The sequence below is a fragment of the Rhea pennata genome, chromosome 2 (genome assembly GCF_028389875.1).
Source record: "Rhea pennata isolate bPtePen1 chromosome 2, bPtePen1.pri, whole genome shotgun sequence".
Lineage (NCBI taxonomy): Eukaryota > Metazoa > Chordata > Aves > Rheiformes > Rheidae > Rhea > Rhea pennata.
Window position 1 is genome coordinate 55,084,288 of NC_084664.1, and position 17,666 is coordinate 55,101,953.

Consider the following 17,666-nt stretch of genomic DNA (forward strand, 5'->3'; position numbering starts at 1 on the left):
ACAACAGTAGCAACTCACGTGCATGTACTCCTGTCACTTGTACATCCTACTCCTACTCCCTTGCATTTGCCCTCCCTCTCTGACACAGACCAGATAGTAGGTAAAACATCCCTTCTCCATTTATGACTGTCATCAGCAGAATTTGCCAACAAGTTTATGCCACATCAGCCTAAGACAGTCACAGCTGCTAAAAGGGGAAGTTTCATTCCTTTTTCCTCCCTTTAACATTTTGCTCCTTCTCAGCCCATTCCCTGGCCACCATTCAGGGATCCTGCTCTACTCTTACATCAGATCTGGCTTTTATCAGACCTTTCATTGAGACAATTTAACCAATTAAAATGGCATAAAATGAGCCCTTCTCCTTCTGCCACCACCACCAAATTGTCCAAAAATACACTGCAGCCAGCACAAATGATGTGGCAGGATGTCATGGGGAAGAGGAGAAGAAATCAGAACTATTCCCTTTCAGCAGCGAGCTGCGATGCTTGTTCACTAAATCTTGTGAAAATCTATCTCTAAGCAGGACGTTCTTAAAGAATAAAGTGGATTTAAAGAGCATTTTTCTGTCAGCAAGATTTGATGCAGATTATTCACTATCAGTTGAACTCACGATGTTTGTGGCATGCCATACCTACATTTGAGTGCTGTAACAGAAAGAAAAACATTTAGAGTGAGCCTTCCCTCTCTAGCTGGTTACTTACGTGAAAGAATTACAAACTAAATACAGGAAGATAAACATATATACAGCTTGAAAAACACAGTTGACCCATCTCATCAACCTTACTGTGGAATTAAGAAACTAAACAGATGATATGATCATACCAAATATTTAAAAAGGACATAAACAGAAAAGGAATTAAGCTGTTCATGGAGGTGCCAGAAAGTATAACAGGTTGCCAAGACAGAATGGTTTTCTTTGGAAAATTTTGTATGAACCTAAACACAAATCCTAAGAACTTGGGCTAATTTGCCAAGAAAAGGATGAAAACTTGGTTCTTGGAACCACAGTCTGAACAAAAGAGGATTTAAAATGATTTGGTGCACAGATACTTTATTTTTCATGCATGACCACTGCAGAAACATATTAATGTCTGCTAGTTTTTACTTGAGCCCACTAGGTAGCATTACTAGTACTCATCATGCAGGTAGGAGCATGGCCTCTCTGACACTACATGCTGCTCTTACTGCTGAGAATCTCTGCAGGGCTGTGCAGACATCCCAAAAGAACAATAAGAAGCTTAAGAATATGAGGGGGATATCACATGTCAAGTAGATTGTTGGATAATGGGAAGGTTGGTAATAATTTGGTTCAGATTTCAGTCCAAACACAGATTGAAATCTGCCATTTATGAATTCCTAAATAAGATTATCTAAATGCACTTCTATTACCAACTTTTATGCTAGCACCTATTCTCAGCTGCTTAGAAAGCGCCAGGTCCTTCAGTGAATCAGAAAGTTTCCTTATTCCGAATGTTTACTTCCAACTCATTGAAATTCAATCGAGTAGTAAAAACAGATAAATACTAAAAACGTGAAAGAAAAAAAAAATCCCAAATATCCCAATCCTACAAGTGGTTCACTTCTTGTTCTGTCACTGGCATAGACTCCCATACAGAGAGCACATAATGGCACAGTAGAATTTCACATGAATATACAATTACAGGTTGTATTGAGCAAGAAAAAGGTCACAAGCAAAAGCACCTTTGAAAAAGGACAAACATCAGTGACTGCATCCAGGCTCAAAGGGAGGGCAGAAGGACATCCTATCTACAAACATAACAAACAGATAAGTAATGGGAATAAAAGCAAGGTGGAGGCAGCTCCATTTGCAAAACAGTACAAAATCCTCTTCAAATAAATGGAGGAGAAATAGTGTCTTTTCTCTTCCATTTCATGCACTAAACATATGAAAAAGAAAGAGAAATGTGGGTGGCTGGAAAGAAGAAACATAGGGAGTCTCCAGAGCCATCAGATATAAAAAGCTGAAGACAATGAAATTGTGACTGAATAAAAATGGACCACAGTCAATAAATAAACAAGTGAAATGTCCTTGCATTCCAAAGACAATATAAGAATATATTCCAAAGACCTTCTGGGCAAGTTTAACATTCACAAATCCATGGGCCTGATGGGATGCACCCACGGGTACTGAGGGAGCTAGTGGATGTTGTTGCCAGGCTGCTCTCCATCATCTTTGAAAGGTCATGGAGAACTGGAGAGGTGCCTGAAAACTGGAAGAAAGCCAATGTCACTCCAGCCTTCAAAAAGGGCAAGAAGGAGGACCCAGGGAACTATAGGCCAGTCAGCCTCACCTCCATCCCCGGGAAGGAGATGGAACACCTCATTCTGGATGTCATCTCCAGGCATATAGAAGAAAAAAGGCGATCGGGAGTAGCCAGCTTAACCAACCTGATAGCCTTCCATGATGGAGTGACTGGCTGGGCAGATGGGGGGAGAGCAGTGGACGTTGTGTACCTTGACTTCAGCAAGGCTTTTGACACTGTCTCCCACAACATCCTCCCAGATAAGCTCAGGAAGTGTGGGTTAGACGAGTGGACAGTGAGGTGGATTGAGAACTGGCTGAAAGGCTGAGCTCAGAGGGTCGTCATCAGTGGCATGGAGTCTAGCTGGAGGCCTGTGGCTAGTGGCGTCCCCCAGGGCTCAGTACTGGGTCCCATCCTGTTCAACTTCTTCATCAGTGACCTGGCTGAGGGGACAGAGTGCCTCCTCAGCAAGTTTGCCGATGATACCAAGCTGGGAGGAGTGGCTGACACACCTGAGGGCTGTGCTGCGATTCAGAGAGACCTGGACAGCCTGGAGAGTTGGGCAGAGAGGAACCTCATGAGGTTCAACAAGGGCAAGTGCAGAGTCCTGCACCTAGGGAGAAACAACCCTAGGCACCAGGACAAGCTGCGGGCTGGCCTTCTGGAGAGCAGCTCTGCAGAGAAGGACCTGGGAGTGCTGGTGGATGACAGGCTAACCATGAGCCAGCCATGTGCCCTTGTGGCCAGAAAGGCCAATGGTACCCTGGGGTGCCTTAGGAAGAGTGTTGCCAGCAGGTCGAGGGAGGTGACCCTGGGGAGGCCTCATCTCAAGTACTGCGTCCAGTTCTGGGCTCACCAGGACAAGAGAGACATGGAGCTACTGGAGAGAGGCCAGCATAGGGCTATGAGGATGATCAGAGGGCTGGAGCATCTGCCCTATGAGGAACGGCTGTGAGAGCTGGGCCTCTTCAGCCTGGGGAAGAGAAGGTTGAGGGGGGATCTTATCAATGTGTATAAGTACCTGAAGGGGGGGTGTCAAGGGGATGGGGACAAACTCTTTTCAGTCGTCCAGTGTGAAAGGACAAGAGGCAATGGGCACAAACTGAAGTACAGGAAGTTCCGCCTGACCGTGAGGGGGAATTTCTTCACTGTAAGAGTGAGGGAGCACTGGACCAGGTTGCCCAGAGAGGTTGTGGAGTCTCCTTCTCTGGCGATCTTCAAGGCCCGCCTGGATGCAACCCTGTCTAACATGCTCTAAGTGCCCCTGCTGAGTGAGGAGGTTGGACTAGGTGATCTCCAGAGGTCCCTTCCAACCTTACTGATTCTATGATTCTATGAAACAGCACCAGTATCATTATTGTGCGCTGAACATAGCTTTGAGCTGGCTCAAAGTCCTCTGCAAGTGCAAACTAAACATTTATTCTTGATAGCTGCTCTGATACAAAGTTAAGAGTCACCACATCCTGGGTCCAGTAGTGAAGCCTGCTTGAGTACTGTTCTCGCCCACCCCTCACTGCTCTGGCCCTCTGCCATCTTTTTACTTTAGGAGACCAACTCTGAGCTGTGTGCATAATAATATAAAAGATGTGCATAATAATATAATTAAAATCAAAGACATTATTTTTAAAACACAAGCTAGGTTTAAGCTTAGCTACTATAGCTACTTGGTTTCTTTGCTTTAACTTGTTCTTCTTTTATTTCTCCCCTTTTTAAAAACAACTGTCAACATACGACACAGATATAGTCAAACAATCCGAGATGCAGCAGTCTAGAGTACATCTCCTGTGATGAGTCTATAGTAAGAATGCTGGCTGACTCAAGACTTGACAAAAGACTGTCCTTAGACTATCTGAAGGAGTTAGCAGTAACTCCTGTAGAGGCATTTTTACAAATAATACAGTCAGACAAAATAAATAAATAAAAAAAAAATGTAGAGACAGATCCGCTTGGGCGTTACTTTTATTTATTTATTTATGGTATCATCAGGAAATATAGGTCAGCTATGAAAGATAAGAGTTCTGCATATGACAACCAAAACACAGATGCGCTGTATGCCACCCAAAAATGAAAATATAATCATAAGCCATGTGTTGACAGTCTCACATTTGTAACATTTTCACATTGAAGTTTCTTTAGCAGCTACAGGATTTCATTAATCGCTTTTCTTTCTAGTAAACATAGCAATGTTTTTAAAAGGCATCTATACCTGGAAGGCCAGAAATCAGCCAGCACCTAAGATATGTCTTTGAGAGGACTGAAAAATATTCACCTACTAAAAACCGTCACTGTAGCAAAAAGGGTCTGCTCATCTTCTAGTAAGAGGCAGATTAAAGCAACATGAACTTTAACAATCCAATCATTAGTATTCTGGCTTTACTGAAGTGCATGAATTTGTCCTCATCCCTGGTATTTCCAGGCTTTAATTCGAAAAGCAACAACATCTTAGTACTCAAGTGAAGGAGTGCAGGCAGAAGGGGTGATGCCCTGTATAGCCTCTCTTTACAGCCTCCATTCAACAAGCAGTGATAAACTGTGAACAACATCCAATAAAAGTCACAGACATCTGAGTAATACTGGTGGCATTTAGAGTTCTCTTATTTATGTGAGTCAGACACACTACATATTTTCAGCAGGGAATAAACAAACTCAAAGTTCTCTCAATAGTACAATACAAGATGTTCTGCAAGACCACCCTTTTCCACCCTTATTACAAACCAAAGGCAGCCACAAGCCACCATGCTTCCTTTTAAGCAGAGCAGAGAGTATCCATCTTTTCCAAAATGCGAGTCCTACCCATCAAAGGTGGAGGCAAAGCCTGAAAGGCTCCTCCAATTGTACCCAGACACATTCCTTCCACAAGCCAGAATATTTGCTCAAGGCTGGATTTCTTGGAAACATTCACTGGACAATTTGAGTTTAAATGCCAACAGACAAGTTCCATTGTGTCTAGCTTATTGGAAAATGTTGTGTCACAATTCAGGGCAATTAGCAAAGCAGTCTCACTCTTTAAATTTGGGTGGAGGAAAAACACAGCAGCCAATAATTACTTCAACAGCTTCCCCTGTGGTGGCCTTTGAAGTGTCTGTCAATTGAAACTTGAAAAGAAAGGAGCAAAAAGCACAATGGAAAAAGGAAGATCCTGAAACAAATTATGACACTTTGGAGAGTTATCTGGGTTGACCAATAGTTAAATGAAAAACTGAAACTTGTCTGTTAAAAAAAAAAAAAAAAAAAAAGGCAAGACTATTTTATGAGCAACCACTCTAGCTGTCTTGCTAAATTTAGTGTTTCTAAATGCTTAACTACGTCTAAGTTCCCCTTATTTTGGGGGTGAGGGTAAGAATTACAGCATGAGAAAAGTTAGTTCATGCCTCAGCTACGTTATGGTTTTTAAACAACTAAATAACTTCTAAACAACGGTTAAAATAAACGAAACACAACATACATGAAAACACTCTTTAGCTTAAGATAAAGCAAAAACTAAATAAGACAGTAACAAGAGGCATCTATTTCTGGGCAGCTAATTTCAGGTCTATTTAGCTCAAAATCCACTGCTGTTAGGGAATCTTCAGGCTGATTTCAGCAGGTTTTGAATGATACTCTTTTTAGTTGATTACAAACGTACCTCTGCAGTGCTAACTCATACAGCCTTCCAAACAAATTACTCTTTGTTGTAATTTCAGTGATTCTAGCAGTAATGCTAAGAATGAATGTATTTCTTGGTCGTATTCAGATGAGCATGCCCCATTTATTTAGACTACACATTCCATTTTTATTACAGCTTACAGCCTTTTCATTACTTTCTGTGCTGAAATCATTGCATCATTTCATGAATCACCAATTGCAAATGCAATCTGGGGACCAAAAAAAAAAAATATATATAAACCAGCATAACATACATAACTGGAGAATAAGGACAAGACAGCAGGAAGTAAAGAGTAACAAACATTATGCAGTCCTTGAAACTTCTTTCTGCTCGATCAGCCAAAGCAGGAAGTGATAGCGCACTAAAGTTCTCTTCAAACATCAATGAGCCCTTCATGTTTTACATATTTTAATTTCCTGTACACTACTTTTCAGTAGAATATTAAACAAGCACAAATACCAGAGCTGAATGGCTGAAGTCTGATCAAACCTCATGGACATGAAGGCCTTGGCACATTCAAACTTTTGTTTTGCCTTTCAGAACAAAACAAAATACTTTTTCAAAGTCGTTAAACTAATGTTAAAAACAAAGAAGCCAAACAAGGCTTTGATAAGAAACAGACTTTTTTTTAAACTTCGGTTTTGCTAACTTCCTCACACTCACTGATATTAAAAGATCTGTAAACCTAATGAAGTCCAAGATCTACTGCCATTATGCAATATAATGGAAGATTCAATTTATAGTTTTGCCTCACACTTTTCAAGATTTAATTTTACAAGTTCCTCACACTGTTCAGCATTTAATTTTATCAGTTCCTAGGTCCCCTGTCTCATCAGCATCACATTACAAAAATAGGAAGTATTTTCCGCAGGTTGTAATACAAGTCAGAGTTAATTGAGAGACAGTATTACTTGTATTTGAAATTTTGGCTCCAGTCATAAAGATTGAGTATCTGCACTGTAATACTTCAGGTCAGCCCATTTAGGATAATAGTAACACTAGAACTTCCAATTCCATATAAAAATCTTAAATCATACTATGAAAAAACATATCAGCAGTATAGTTAAACCTAACCCTGGCTCAATGGCAGACCTGTAAGAACAGCATTATTGATACTATTAATAAAGCAATAAAGAGTAACTTACCATGGGTGACCTTCCCTAACATTGACCATACAACCTCTGTATTAGGTACTAGCAAGATTAGCCTCTAAATTCAGTGCACTTATTTTGCAATGAACTAAAATCTGTATTGATTTTGCAGCCTTTGGAATTCCACCGATTTTCAATGGTAATGTAGCACTAAATTTGAAGTGAATTTCTCTAAATTACTTATTAGAGAGAGCATGAATAGCACTCCAGTATTTCAACTGCACTTTGGCATGTGCAATTACTTTATCACAATGCTTCCATATAGAGTTCAGACAGAATGATATAAGGATGACTCATTTCAACCTGGCTAGTCTAGTACTGTAAAAAGACAGTAATATTTTACATATGTTAACTTAAAGTAAATTATTGTGGCAAACATGCTTTGATAGACTACACAATTGTCATGTTGAATGATTTACCTACCTTCTCTGTGATGTAGAAATTAGAACTATCAGCATGCTGCAGTGCATACTGATCATGATTTCCAAGAGACCACCTTAGAAATACAAAAATAAAGTAAATCACTAAATGAAATCTTAAATAAATTAAAACACAAAAACACACACATCTTCTGCATAACTGGTCTTTACTGTGATCAAACAAGTGCCTGTCATTCCCTTGAGTTTCTTATACTTAGGCAGAGGCTTCAATGAGATCTAAGGTTTAAAAAAGAAAACAAAAAGCATGCTGATAAAGAAAATGCATAAGTGTAGATACAGCCCAGAAGTGAGGTATTTTCCCCTTTGCCTATCTCTGACTGAAATCCTGAACTTGCCTGTGGTCAGCAAGAAAGAAACAACAAATACAAAGCTTAAAGGAAGAAAAAAGGAGAGGAAAAAAAGAAATATTCTACTTTGGTACTTCAGTGTTCCAGATAAATAAATAAAAAAAAGAATAAAAAAGTTCATTATGATATTAGTTCCAGATCTGCAAAAAAATAGCAAGGATAATTTTTGCTTGCAATAAGCAAGGTCATTAAATTACTGAAACAGATAGAATCCTGATACTGTAAATGCATTCTATGCTAGCTTAACTAATACTCATATAATGTTAAATTCATGTATTATATTAACTCATAAAATAACATCTTTCTAATTCAGCTGCAATTCGATGGACATGAACTATTTTCTCTTCCATGGTAGCACTTGCTTAAAAGGGCATTAATTTGCAAATATTAGGATGTTTAATTTAAAGCAAGATAATTTAGCTTGGCAATTATTAGTTCATGTTGAGGTTAGGACTTGTGTTTAATATTTCACTTCTACATGAGCAGTAACATCAGCTGGACCAGCTTACAATGTGCACTGGGCCCAGTGCTTAGAAATCAAAGACACAGTCACTGCAGTGGTTCTCAATCTATGAACTACAGGGGCCACAAGTGCAAAATGGTGGGTAAATCTCATCTCCATGCAGAATGGCAACAAATAGTTTAAGTGAACCACTCTCATATGACAGAGATGCTGTTTTCAGAACCCCACCTTACAAGCAATTGACACAAAAAAAAATTTAAGATAAAGCAATTGTAAGATTTAGGAAACTAATCACTAGTCATCAAGACTATCTACATTTTCTTCAGAATCATCATCATCCCCCCAGCTGGTTTAATAACTCAAAGTACAGTATCTATTACCCACTGTATGGCAGAACTTACCCATCGCAGACTTCTTTTATTATTGAGGACAGTGGCTTTTTCTGATCAAAGGAGAGAAAAAATACATATATAAAAAAAGAAATCAGTGTATTGGAACAGCGTTGAACTCTTAAAATGTATTTCCAAAATCAGTGATTCCAAATAACAAAACAAGTTAGTAGTATTTCATTTTCTCTTAATATAGATTCATTATATAAACTCATACAAATTTGTTTTCCTTCTAATGTATCCTTGATATCACTGAAAAATTTTCTGATATTTTGGTCAGCAAGAAGACAATGTTATGTAATTAGTATAGTGATTTATTTTTCCCCATGTTCAGCATTACAAGTCATTTCTGTCAACTTTAACTCATTCAGCATCCGCTGAGCTTGTGGAGGGAGTGGAACGGGGGAAGACTCAGAGGGGGGAGAATCAGAGTCTTTTGTGTACACTGCACCACATTACACAACAGATAAAAATTTCAGAAATCAACATCAGCATTTTCCTGAAATGACATCTGAAGTAAGATGACACTCAGTATTTTTTTTAAAAAAATATTCTTTTGCCACTTCCAGGCATCAGTCATACGATGATAATAGAACTCTCCAAAATAAGCCTGCACACTGCCTCACTGCATCAGCTGAAAGGTGTAAGATTCCACATGTATCAGTTCTGCTTTATTCTATGCATCTGCACTTGCAAGCATTTGGACTAACTGAACACAGTTCTGTTTTAGGTCTCAAAATAGAAGGAACAGTCCAGTCTGGTGATGTTGCAACACTCTGAACATTGCTATAAACATAGGCGGCACACATGAGCATCCTTAGAAGAGTGCTGGCTACAAGAAAAAAAAAATCTTTACGACCCAAAACTTGGAAGAAGTTGCAGGGCAAACAAACACACCATAGCTCACTTTTGGATGACTACTGGGCCTTTTCTTTTCTTCTGTTGTGGGTGACTGCAGAGAGCGCCACACAGAGCTGCCACTTCTCAGAAGCTCCCCATATCACGCGAGCACAGCACTCACGCGGCTCTGCTTTCAGTAAGCACAACTAACTGCATTCTTAAAAGAGGAGGAGAAAGAGGGGGAAAAGGGCATAAACCAATTCCGCTGTCAAAAGAAGCCATCTCCTTTAAATGATTATAAATTTAAAATAATCATGCCAGGAAACTGACTGGACAGCAAGGGAACTTAGTGACAGGGCACACTTGGGGAGGAAGAATTATTTTTCACTTGGATTTGTTGCATGAACCACATCACTGCGCAGAGAGGTGACCAGGGATGAGAATATGAGTGGCCAGGTCAGGTATAAGGCAGGATTTCTGATTCCAACAGCCAACTAACAGCCAGTTTAGAACAGGCAAAATATAACCTAAGATGATTTGAATCGTGCGAGAACAAAAGCACGTGCTGAAGGGGCCCGTCACATCCTGCCTTGCCGTACCTCCCAGGCCTGTGTTGCTACCCTTCCTCTTTCAGTGCCATTACTGCTTTCATGTAAACACACAGACAAGCTGTACCAAGGCATCGATCGAAATAAAAATTGACCTAGCAAAAAGGAATGGAAAAAAAAACAGTTTTCAACTGAATCAATTTCCTCATCTGACTCACTGTGTGCCTAAAGAAACAGCAAACGACAGCATATCACAAAAAGGAGCACAAGAAGCGCAGAGCTGGTCCTTTCTGCAGTAGCCGACCAGCACCTTCTTCACAGCAGCTTCACTCTCCTCCACGCTGGCCCAGCTGTTTGCATGGCCAAATTGTGAACCACACCAGGCAGCTAAGCCAGGAAAGGAAGTTTTCCACCTCCCCAGTTTTTCAGCCTCCTCAGTTCCTCAGTCCGGTTTACTGCCGCATTTATGTGCGGCTGCTTTGACCCTGCTGCTCTCCTCTCCCAAGGGGATTATTTGTAGCTGTAGTACTTCTCCCCCTTCTCCATTCATACACAGAGGCAGATGTACTATGACAGTAAATCTCATCTCCATATGGAGAAGGGTGGAGAGGGGGCACAACAATCCTGAATAAGCAATTCCAGCTCTCAAGAAAAACCAGCCCTGTGATGCAGGAGGGAGGAGCGCAAGTCTGCCGGGCCCTGGGAGACATCAAGCTGCTGGCCAGTAGGCCTGTGCCCGCTCGCGAGCCAGCTACCGCCCGGCACAGCGCACAGCTCCGCACACGGCCTCCTTGTCCCTTCCTTGGGTGCTAACACGGGTCCTTCTCCTCTACTTGCCAATTTTGACAAGACTTACATCTGGGATTTTAGGTCCTTTTTCAAAGTAAATTGAGATCAGCTAACATTAAAATAAATCAGCCTTCCTCTCAGCCCACCCTGAGGATTTTGGAATGAAAAGAACCTGCAACAATCCAAAATGGCAATTATAACGCAAATAGTGGGAAGATCAGATGCAATTACTTTTGAAATCAGGATCCTATTACTTCTGAATCGCCTACCCCATCAGCTTTCCTGTCCTCTCTCAATATATCTAATAGACTCATCTTTCTCCCCCTTTTGCTATTCTATACCATCTTTGCTTTACTATGACATTTGAAATGAAAAACTTAGAGGAAAACAAAAGAAAACACAGCCTAACTAGATGCTGTAAAGGCACAGTTAAAGAAGAATGAAATGCATCTTAAATAGTAAAAATTATTAATTCAGACAGCCTTTCATAGTGCTGCTTTGTCCTCCTGTGACACTACTGCTACAGCACTGAAGTGATGAAGTGACTTAAGTGCAATCCAGTTAACAGCAAGAATGAAAGAAAAAAAACCAAAAACACACACACACACAACTCTTCTGGGATACAAAGTTTGCAATTAGCAATTTGATACCACTAATATGAGCTTTACAAATCAAACAAGGTGAAATAAATACCACTGCAACGCTAACAAGCTGCTGCTCCTAGCAATCCCTGGGGCTGCACTCCCCCCTGGCTACAAGTAAGTCTCTAGACAGAACACATTGCCCTTTCACACAAAATAGATAAATTGTCACCAGCGCCAAATGTCCCCAGCTGGAAGCGAGATGTTGCTAAAAACCTGTACTGACTGCCACGACTGCCTCTGAGAAATCGCTCCGGCAGCATTACGCTGGCTGGGGCTGCAGAGCAGGCTCTGGCAGCGCGTGGCCGCCCCTCGCACCAGCGGCGCCTTGCCCTCCGTGGAAGCAGCAGATGGGTTAGCGACCGGCACTCGCTTGCTTCCTCCCTCCCTCAAGGCTGGCTCACAGCCCCATCGAGACCCCCTCAGGGATGCTGCTACTGAAGGCTGCGAGGAAAACATCAATGCTTAGACCAGTACTGACAAGACATTACTATTTATTTCATATACAGTAAAGTATCAGTGCTAGCAAATAAATAGGAGTAAACCATTTCTTTTCTTTTTAAACCAGGCAAGAGGAGATAAAAGTCTGCTTCCATTCTCTGCAGAGTAAATCCACTCTGCAGGCCATTCAAAGATAACATGTTTTCTTGCCTAGCTGTAAATATTTGCCTGATGTCAAGGAGAAAGGACTCAAAATTTTTTCTATCTTAATCTTCACACAATCATTTTTATGCACCAAAATTTTCGCTGAGTTTACAGTTCTTAAAAGCAAATCCACCTTATTACTTCATGTACTGCAAAGACCTCCTTGCAATCAGTCCCATTTTTTTTAGATTAGCAGTTTGTGCCAGTGTCTTTTGTCTTTATGTCCTTTTCTACACTAGAGAAATGAAGCATGCATTTACACATGCTGAGATGTTCATTTAAAAATTTACTTTGGTGTGTGTGTGTGGGGGGGGGGGAGAAGGGGGAATCAGACTGTAGTTTTAGTCCATGAAACAATAAAGACCAAAGGAAACGTTATGCTCCCTACAGAAGATGACCCCATTAGCTAAGATATCAAAACCATCTGCACTGAACATACTGCTTAGTATAAGAATATTGTTTTTCTAGTGTAGATACTGAACCGATAGCAGAAATGCAATGGGGAGCAGTAACAGGGTATTACAACCTCATGACTGTTGTTGATCTGTGTATAATTACACGCGCACAACCCCATAATTGACACCAACCATCCACTATGCTAGAGCTGACATGAATTTACACAATAGTCTAAAGCACCAGCCAGTTAGTTCAGGTGTCTGAGATGCTGGCTTAGTCTAGCCCTGAAAATCTCCAACCATGCAGTTAAATCCTCTTCACTTTCACTCATCATTTCTGTACATCTCTCAGGACATCTCCAGGTGCATCTTAGCACACAGGTTTCATCATTAGTCTACTTGAGTACTTCCCTTAGCACTATGCAGAAAGTAGCTATTTGGGCTACATTTTGTACCATTCTGAAGTAATGTGCAGAGCAGAGTCTGAGATTTCCCATCAGTTTCAGTCTTTCATACCTACAACTTGTGGCTCCCAAGCACAGGCATGCAAGGCCAGGCTTTGTGAACTCACAATGCTGTTTTCTTCCAGGGAAGCTGTGGAATGACCAAAAAGAAATTAAGAACATCCAACCTCCCAATGTTAACAAAATCCTAAGCCACCAGCACACTAGCCTGGTACACTAATCTGGGTTTAAAGCACTTGCAAAACAAATAAGGTGTGTGCAGACTCTAAAAGAGGATAAAAGCCTAGATCTGGGTACAGGCGTATGTTTTACATGTGGTACAGATGCTTTGATTGCATTACACCTGGAACTTGTAGATAGGTTTTCTTTAAGCCAAGGACCTTTGCTAGCAGACATTCATAGCCTTTTCCAGCTATTGTTTTTGGTAATGATTGGGGCTATCAGTTTCCCTAGCTGATAGTTTTTATCACAGAATTAATAAGAAAAACCTTAACCCTTGCTGTTGTTAAGCCTATCACAAAGAAACAGCAGATGCAGCACATCTGTTGGAGAGCAAAAAATAATAGAGCAAAATAGAGTTCTGTTGCTAATCTGCACATCTGTCAAAAAGCCAGACTCAACATAGTGAATACACCATTCTGTCTATAATTAATGCCACCATTATGCTAATAAATTTTTTAGTGCAAAAGTCATTTTTATGGCTATTATGAAACGGAAAAAGACCTCTTCTCACCATCAGTAGAAGCTTCATCTGTTACTGTCTCATAACAAGGGCTACAGAAACAAGGCTGTTCAATGGCAAGCATGCCAGATACCAGGACACCTGGATCCTTGACTTACTACTTTGCCGTAAATTTCTCATCACATAAGAGACAAGGCCTTTCCCTGTAAGTGGAAAGTACTAGATCGCTTTGGACTTCAGTCACTCGAGTCTGCCTTTCCTGCTCCAAATCACTCCTGGAATCAGTTCTCTCCATGGGCTACAACGGAGTATTTGTGAGATCAGGCCCATTAACTAAGCAAAAGGTATCTAAAATAGGGAGAACTAGCTCATGGGGGATCTAGAGGGGATGATTATATAAAGAACAGGAAGGCACTCCAGTACTGCAATAACAAAGACCATAAAAAGGCCAAGGCCAAGGTCTACACTACAGGATGGTGCTGGTGCAGCAACACAGCCTAAAGAAGGAAACATTCTCACTCCAGAGTACACAGGTAAAAGCTTCATTGAGAGTACAGTACACCTGCTGATGGGAGAGAGCTTTTATTGGCTTAGTTTATACCATTTAAGGTAGCAGTTTCAATACGCCAGTAGAAAACCTCTGCTGTAAATATAGCTGCAGAGGTTCTGCAGGGCAGAGAGGACTTGAGGGAAACTGTGTGCTTGTCCATTTCCTCCTCCTCTTCCGTCTCAGCTGCAGTTTCCTCAGAACTACCCTTTCCCCCTTGCCAAAACATCCTCAGTCCTAAATCTGCATTTCCCTAGATACTTCATTGCCCCACAGTGCACATGTTTTGGATGATAAAGTAACTATGAAACAAGGAAGTGGTGTTCTCGAGTGAAATGCATCACCACGAAAACAGACAAAACACAAAATTTTACAGAAGCTTGTTACTCAACTCTCAGTGTCCTAACAAAGCCACAACTCTCCCTGTTTCTTCAAGTACTTTGCAAAGTACCTTGGACTGCCAAAGAAACTTAGAGCCATAAGAGTATTGAAGGGTTATAGAACATCTAAGGACATACAGCTCAGTGGATTACAGCACAGTGGTCTGCAACATCTGTTTGCATCACAGACTTAAAATACAGTTCAGAATACTTCTGCAAGAGTTACAAGCAGGGCTTTAGGGTGTGTTTCTTCACACAACAACTACATTAGGTGAGCATACTTCTTAAAACTGGCAGAAAAGTCTCTATGCGAAGGTGCTGAAAATTTGTACCATGAGGTTTTTATTGTTATTCTCTTTTGTAATACAATCCTGAAGTCTTGGAAGAAGGATGTAACTGAATTATAAAGTTCTCCTTGATATTCCAGCTGGCCAGAATTAATTCAGCTGTGTCAACTCCAGGAATCTCACCCTTACATAAAACATTTCCTTTAAATATAACAGAATTGGGTTTTTTTTAATAGATAGTTTTAGAGATAGTTTAAGAGAAAAGACTCCTGCTATTTCTAAGAGAAGAATTGTAACAAGTGTCTGTTCATCTCTATATGCACGTGAAGATGCAATAATCTCAGTTACACTGTCTTCATCTTAAAAATGTCTTAAGTTGACAGAAGTCCTGAATTTTGTTACCTTCAAGAGCTTTTGGCTAGCACTATGGTGCTAACAAAAGCACAGCCAAAATACTCTCTTCATTCCTCTTTAAAAAAGAGAGAATTAACGAAATCTTTCATCTCTTTTTTGATATGCTACTCCTAAACATTCTCTATGTTAGAGGTCAGGCAACTTGGGACAGTACTTCTGCGGGATCTTAAGAGAAGTCCTATTTTAAGTGTCTCCTGGCTCAATTTCCACTTCCAAAAAAAGCATTTAAGATGCATTCACATGCATTTAACTGATGTTTCCTAAGGTAGAGGAAGACAGCACAAGGTAGAAAGCATAAACATCCATCAGTCTGTACCTCACTGAATATCCTCTGCTTCTTTCACAACTTCTAACTTCCCTCTACAGCCATTGCCTCTTCAATCCATTAAGTTTTTCTACCTTCCTTGTATTCAAACACTGCATGTCAGTTTTTCCTGTATTTTTCAGTAATGAGGTCCCAGCCATGCACCACAGGATGTCAGTTCGTAGCCTTAGACAAGCTGTAACCAAACAGTCAGAGTGCGGTTTTGGACAAGCCTACAGCCAGACTAATAAAACATAATATTCAACTATAACATTGCTCTTTTATCCAGAATGGCTGTCTGCCACCAGAGCAAGGAACTACCGGAGCTCTAATGATGACTGCTCAAACCCTATAGTCCCATAAGAAAGGATATCGTACTTTTCATCACCCGTTATAATTGAACAATGACTGGTTCATCACGTTAACAAAGCACTATGTATGTATATATCTTAGTGCACTGAATTATATCCAACCCATTAAAACATCTGGATTATTGTTTCCGTGGTTATTTTTATTGCTGATTTCTTTTTTGAGGGAGAAAAAGCAAGAGGCCTTTCATTATTGCAACAAAGAAAATGGTACCTTAAGTTACTGGATATTATTTTCTTTCCAGTTTTACTAATAATCCCTGATGGTAACAAAATTGAAAGGATTATTTAAAAAAATTAAATATTTTCACAGATTACACAAAATCTGCTTTATGCATGCTTTCATTTTTTGTTTTGTGGAATTGAAATATTGACCATTACAACAAAAAACAAAGTCAGTCATAAAACGCTTACTTGTTTTTGTTTAAAGCCTAAAAACTGGCTTTAAATAAGCCTTAACATCAGTACACTGGATCAAGCCAGCCAAGGGAACCATCTTTTGTCTTTTCCGCCTTGGTGTAGATTCCTGAGGCAGCAGCAACCTGGGAAGGGCTGAGAAACAGCTGTGATGGCCACCTTCACAAATGAACTCTCCAACCTGATGGAAAGCAGCTGTAGCTAGCAAATCCAGCAGGCAGCAGTTCTCTAGGCATCATTAGAAATTTTCATGAGCTCCTTCCTAGTCCTCTACCCTCAAGAAATTGAGATCTTATCAGCTGTTAAAGTCATTGGCATTTCCATTAAGTAGTTTAAGCTCATAAGGTGCAATAACATTGGAAATCTTCACAATATTCATACCAGAAAAAGCATCAGTAACTCCAGCTACTGTGATACTATTATACCTTTTGGATGACAGTTCGTATAATTTTGCAGGAGGGAGGTAAAAAGCTCTCTTCCCTCCTTTAACCCTTCAGCTTTTTTAGAGAGTCCAAGTCTGGGGCCAGAACTAACCCTAGGGAGTCACACTTCATGGTACAGCCTCTCGTATAAACCAATACCAACATCCCTTTCCTCTTCATTACTTGAATAATTACGGTGTTTGCTAATACTGCACACATTTAGACTGTGATGCTAGGATGGTATCGGTATACTGCTATTACTGGTGACAGCACTTGCGAAAACCACAGCTATACTTATTCCACACGCATGGCAGAAATGATCTACCTTTTTTTTCCCCCCTTTTTCTTTAATAAGTGTTTCACAAGCCCTTCTCAACTACACTTCTCACGACAGTTTGATAAACACTCACCATGGTTCCTTCCAAGTGCCGTGTTGCACCGTATTAACATGAAACTGCAATTTGACAGTGCTCCTGTAAATTTTGGCCAATGTACCAAATTTGAAAAATCAAAATATAGTTTTTTTTTATTTTTTGTTAATGTAAAGATTCACAACAACTAATCTAATCTAGACTAAATGGTCTAGCAGAAGAGAAACCCAGAGGAAGACATTATACAGCCAAGTTTATGCACAAACTGTTCCTTCAGGCAGGAACAGCGTTCACCTCCAAGAGTCAGGAAATTTATTCCTGAGTTTAGAGCAATCTGTAGTACACAGTGATAACACACAGGCATAAGTGGATTTGAATAGGATAGGCTAAAATAGTTATTGCCCCCAAATATCCATCCTGTGCTTCTCCTGGATGTTGCTTCCCCAGCAACA

General features: G+C 40.4%; 1 protein-coding gene across 4 annotated transcripts in view; it reads right to left on the reverse strand.

Moving 5' to 3' along the window:
* Positions 1 to 17,666, reverse strand: part of ELMO1 (engulfment and cell motility 1) — a 312,145-nt gene that overhangs the window by 241,471 nt on the left and 53,008 nt on the right. For all 4 annotated transcript variants that reach the window (XM_062569560.1, XM_062569561.1, XM_062569563.1 and 1 more), the window contains 2 exons: positions 8,713 to 8,753; positions 7,485 to 7,557 (listed from right to left, as the gene is read on the reverse strand). In XM_062569560.1, the coding sequence (XP_062425544.1) occupies positions 7,485 to 7,557; positions 8,713 to 8,753 (114 nt within the window). The remainder of the gene's footprint in view (positions 1 to 7,484; positions 7,558 to 8,712; positions 8,754 to 17,666) is intronic.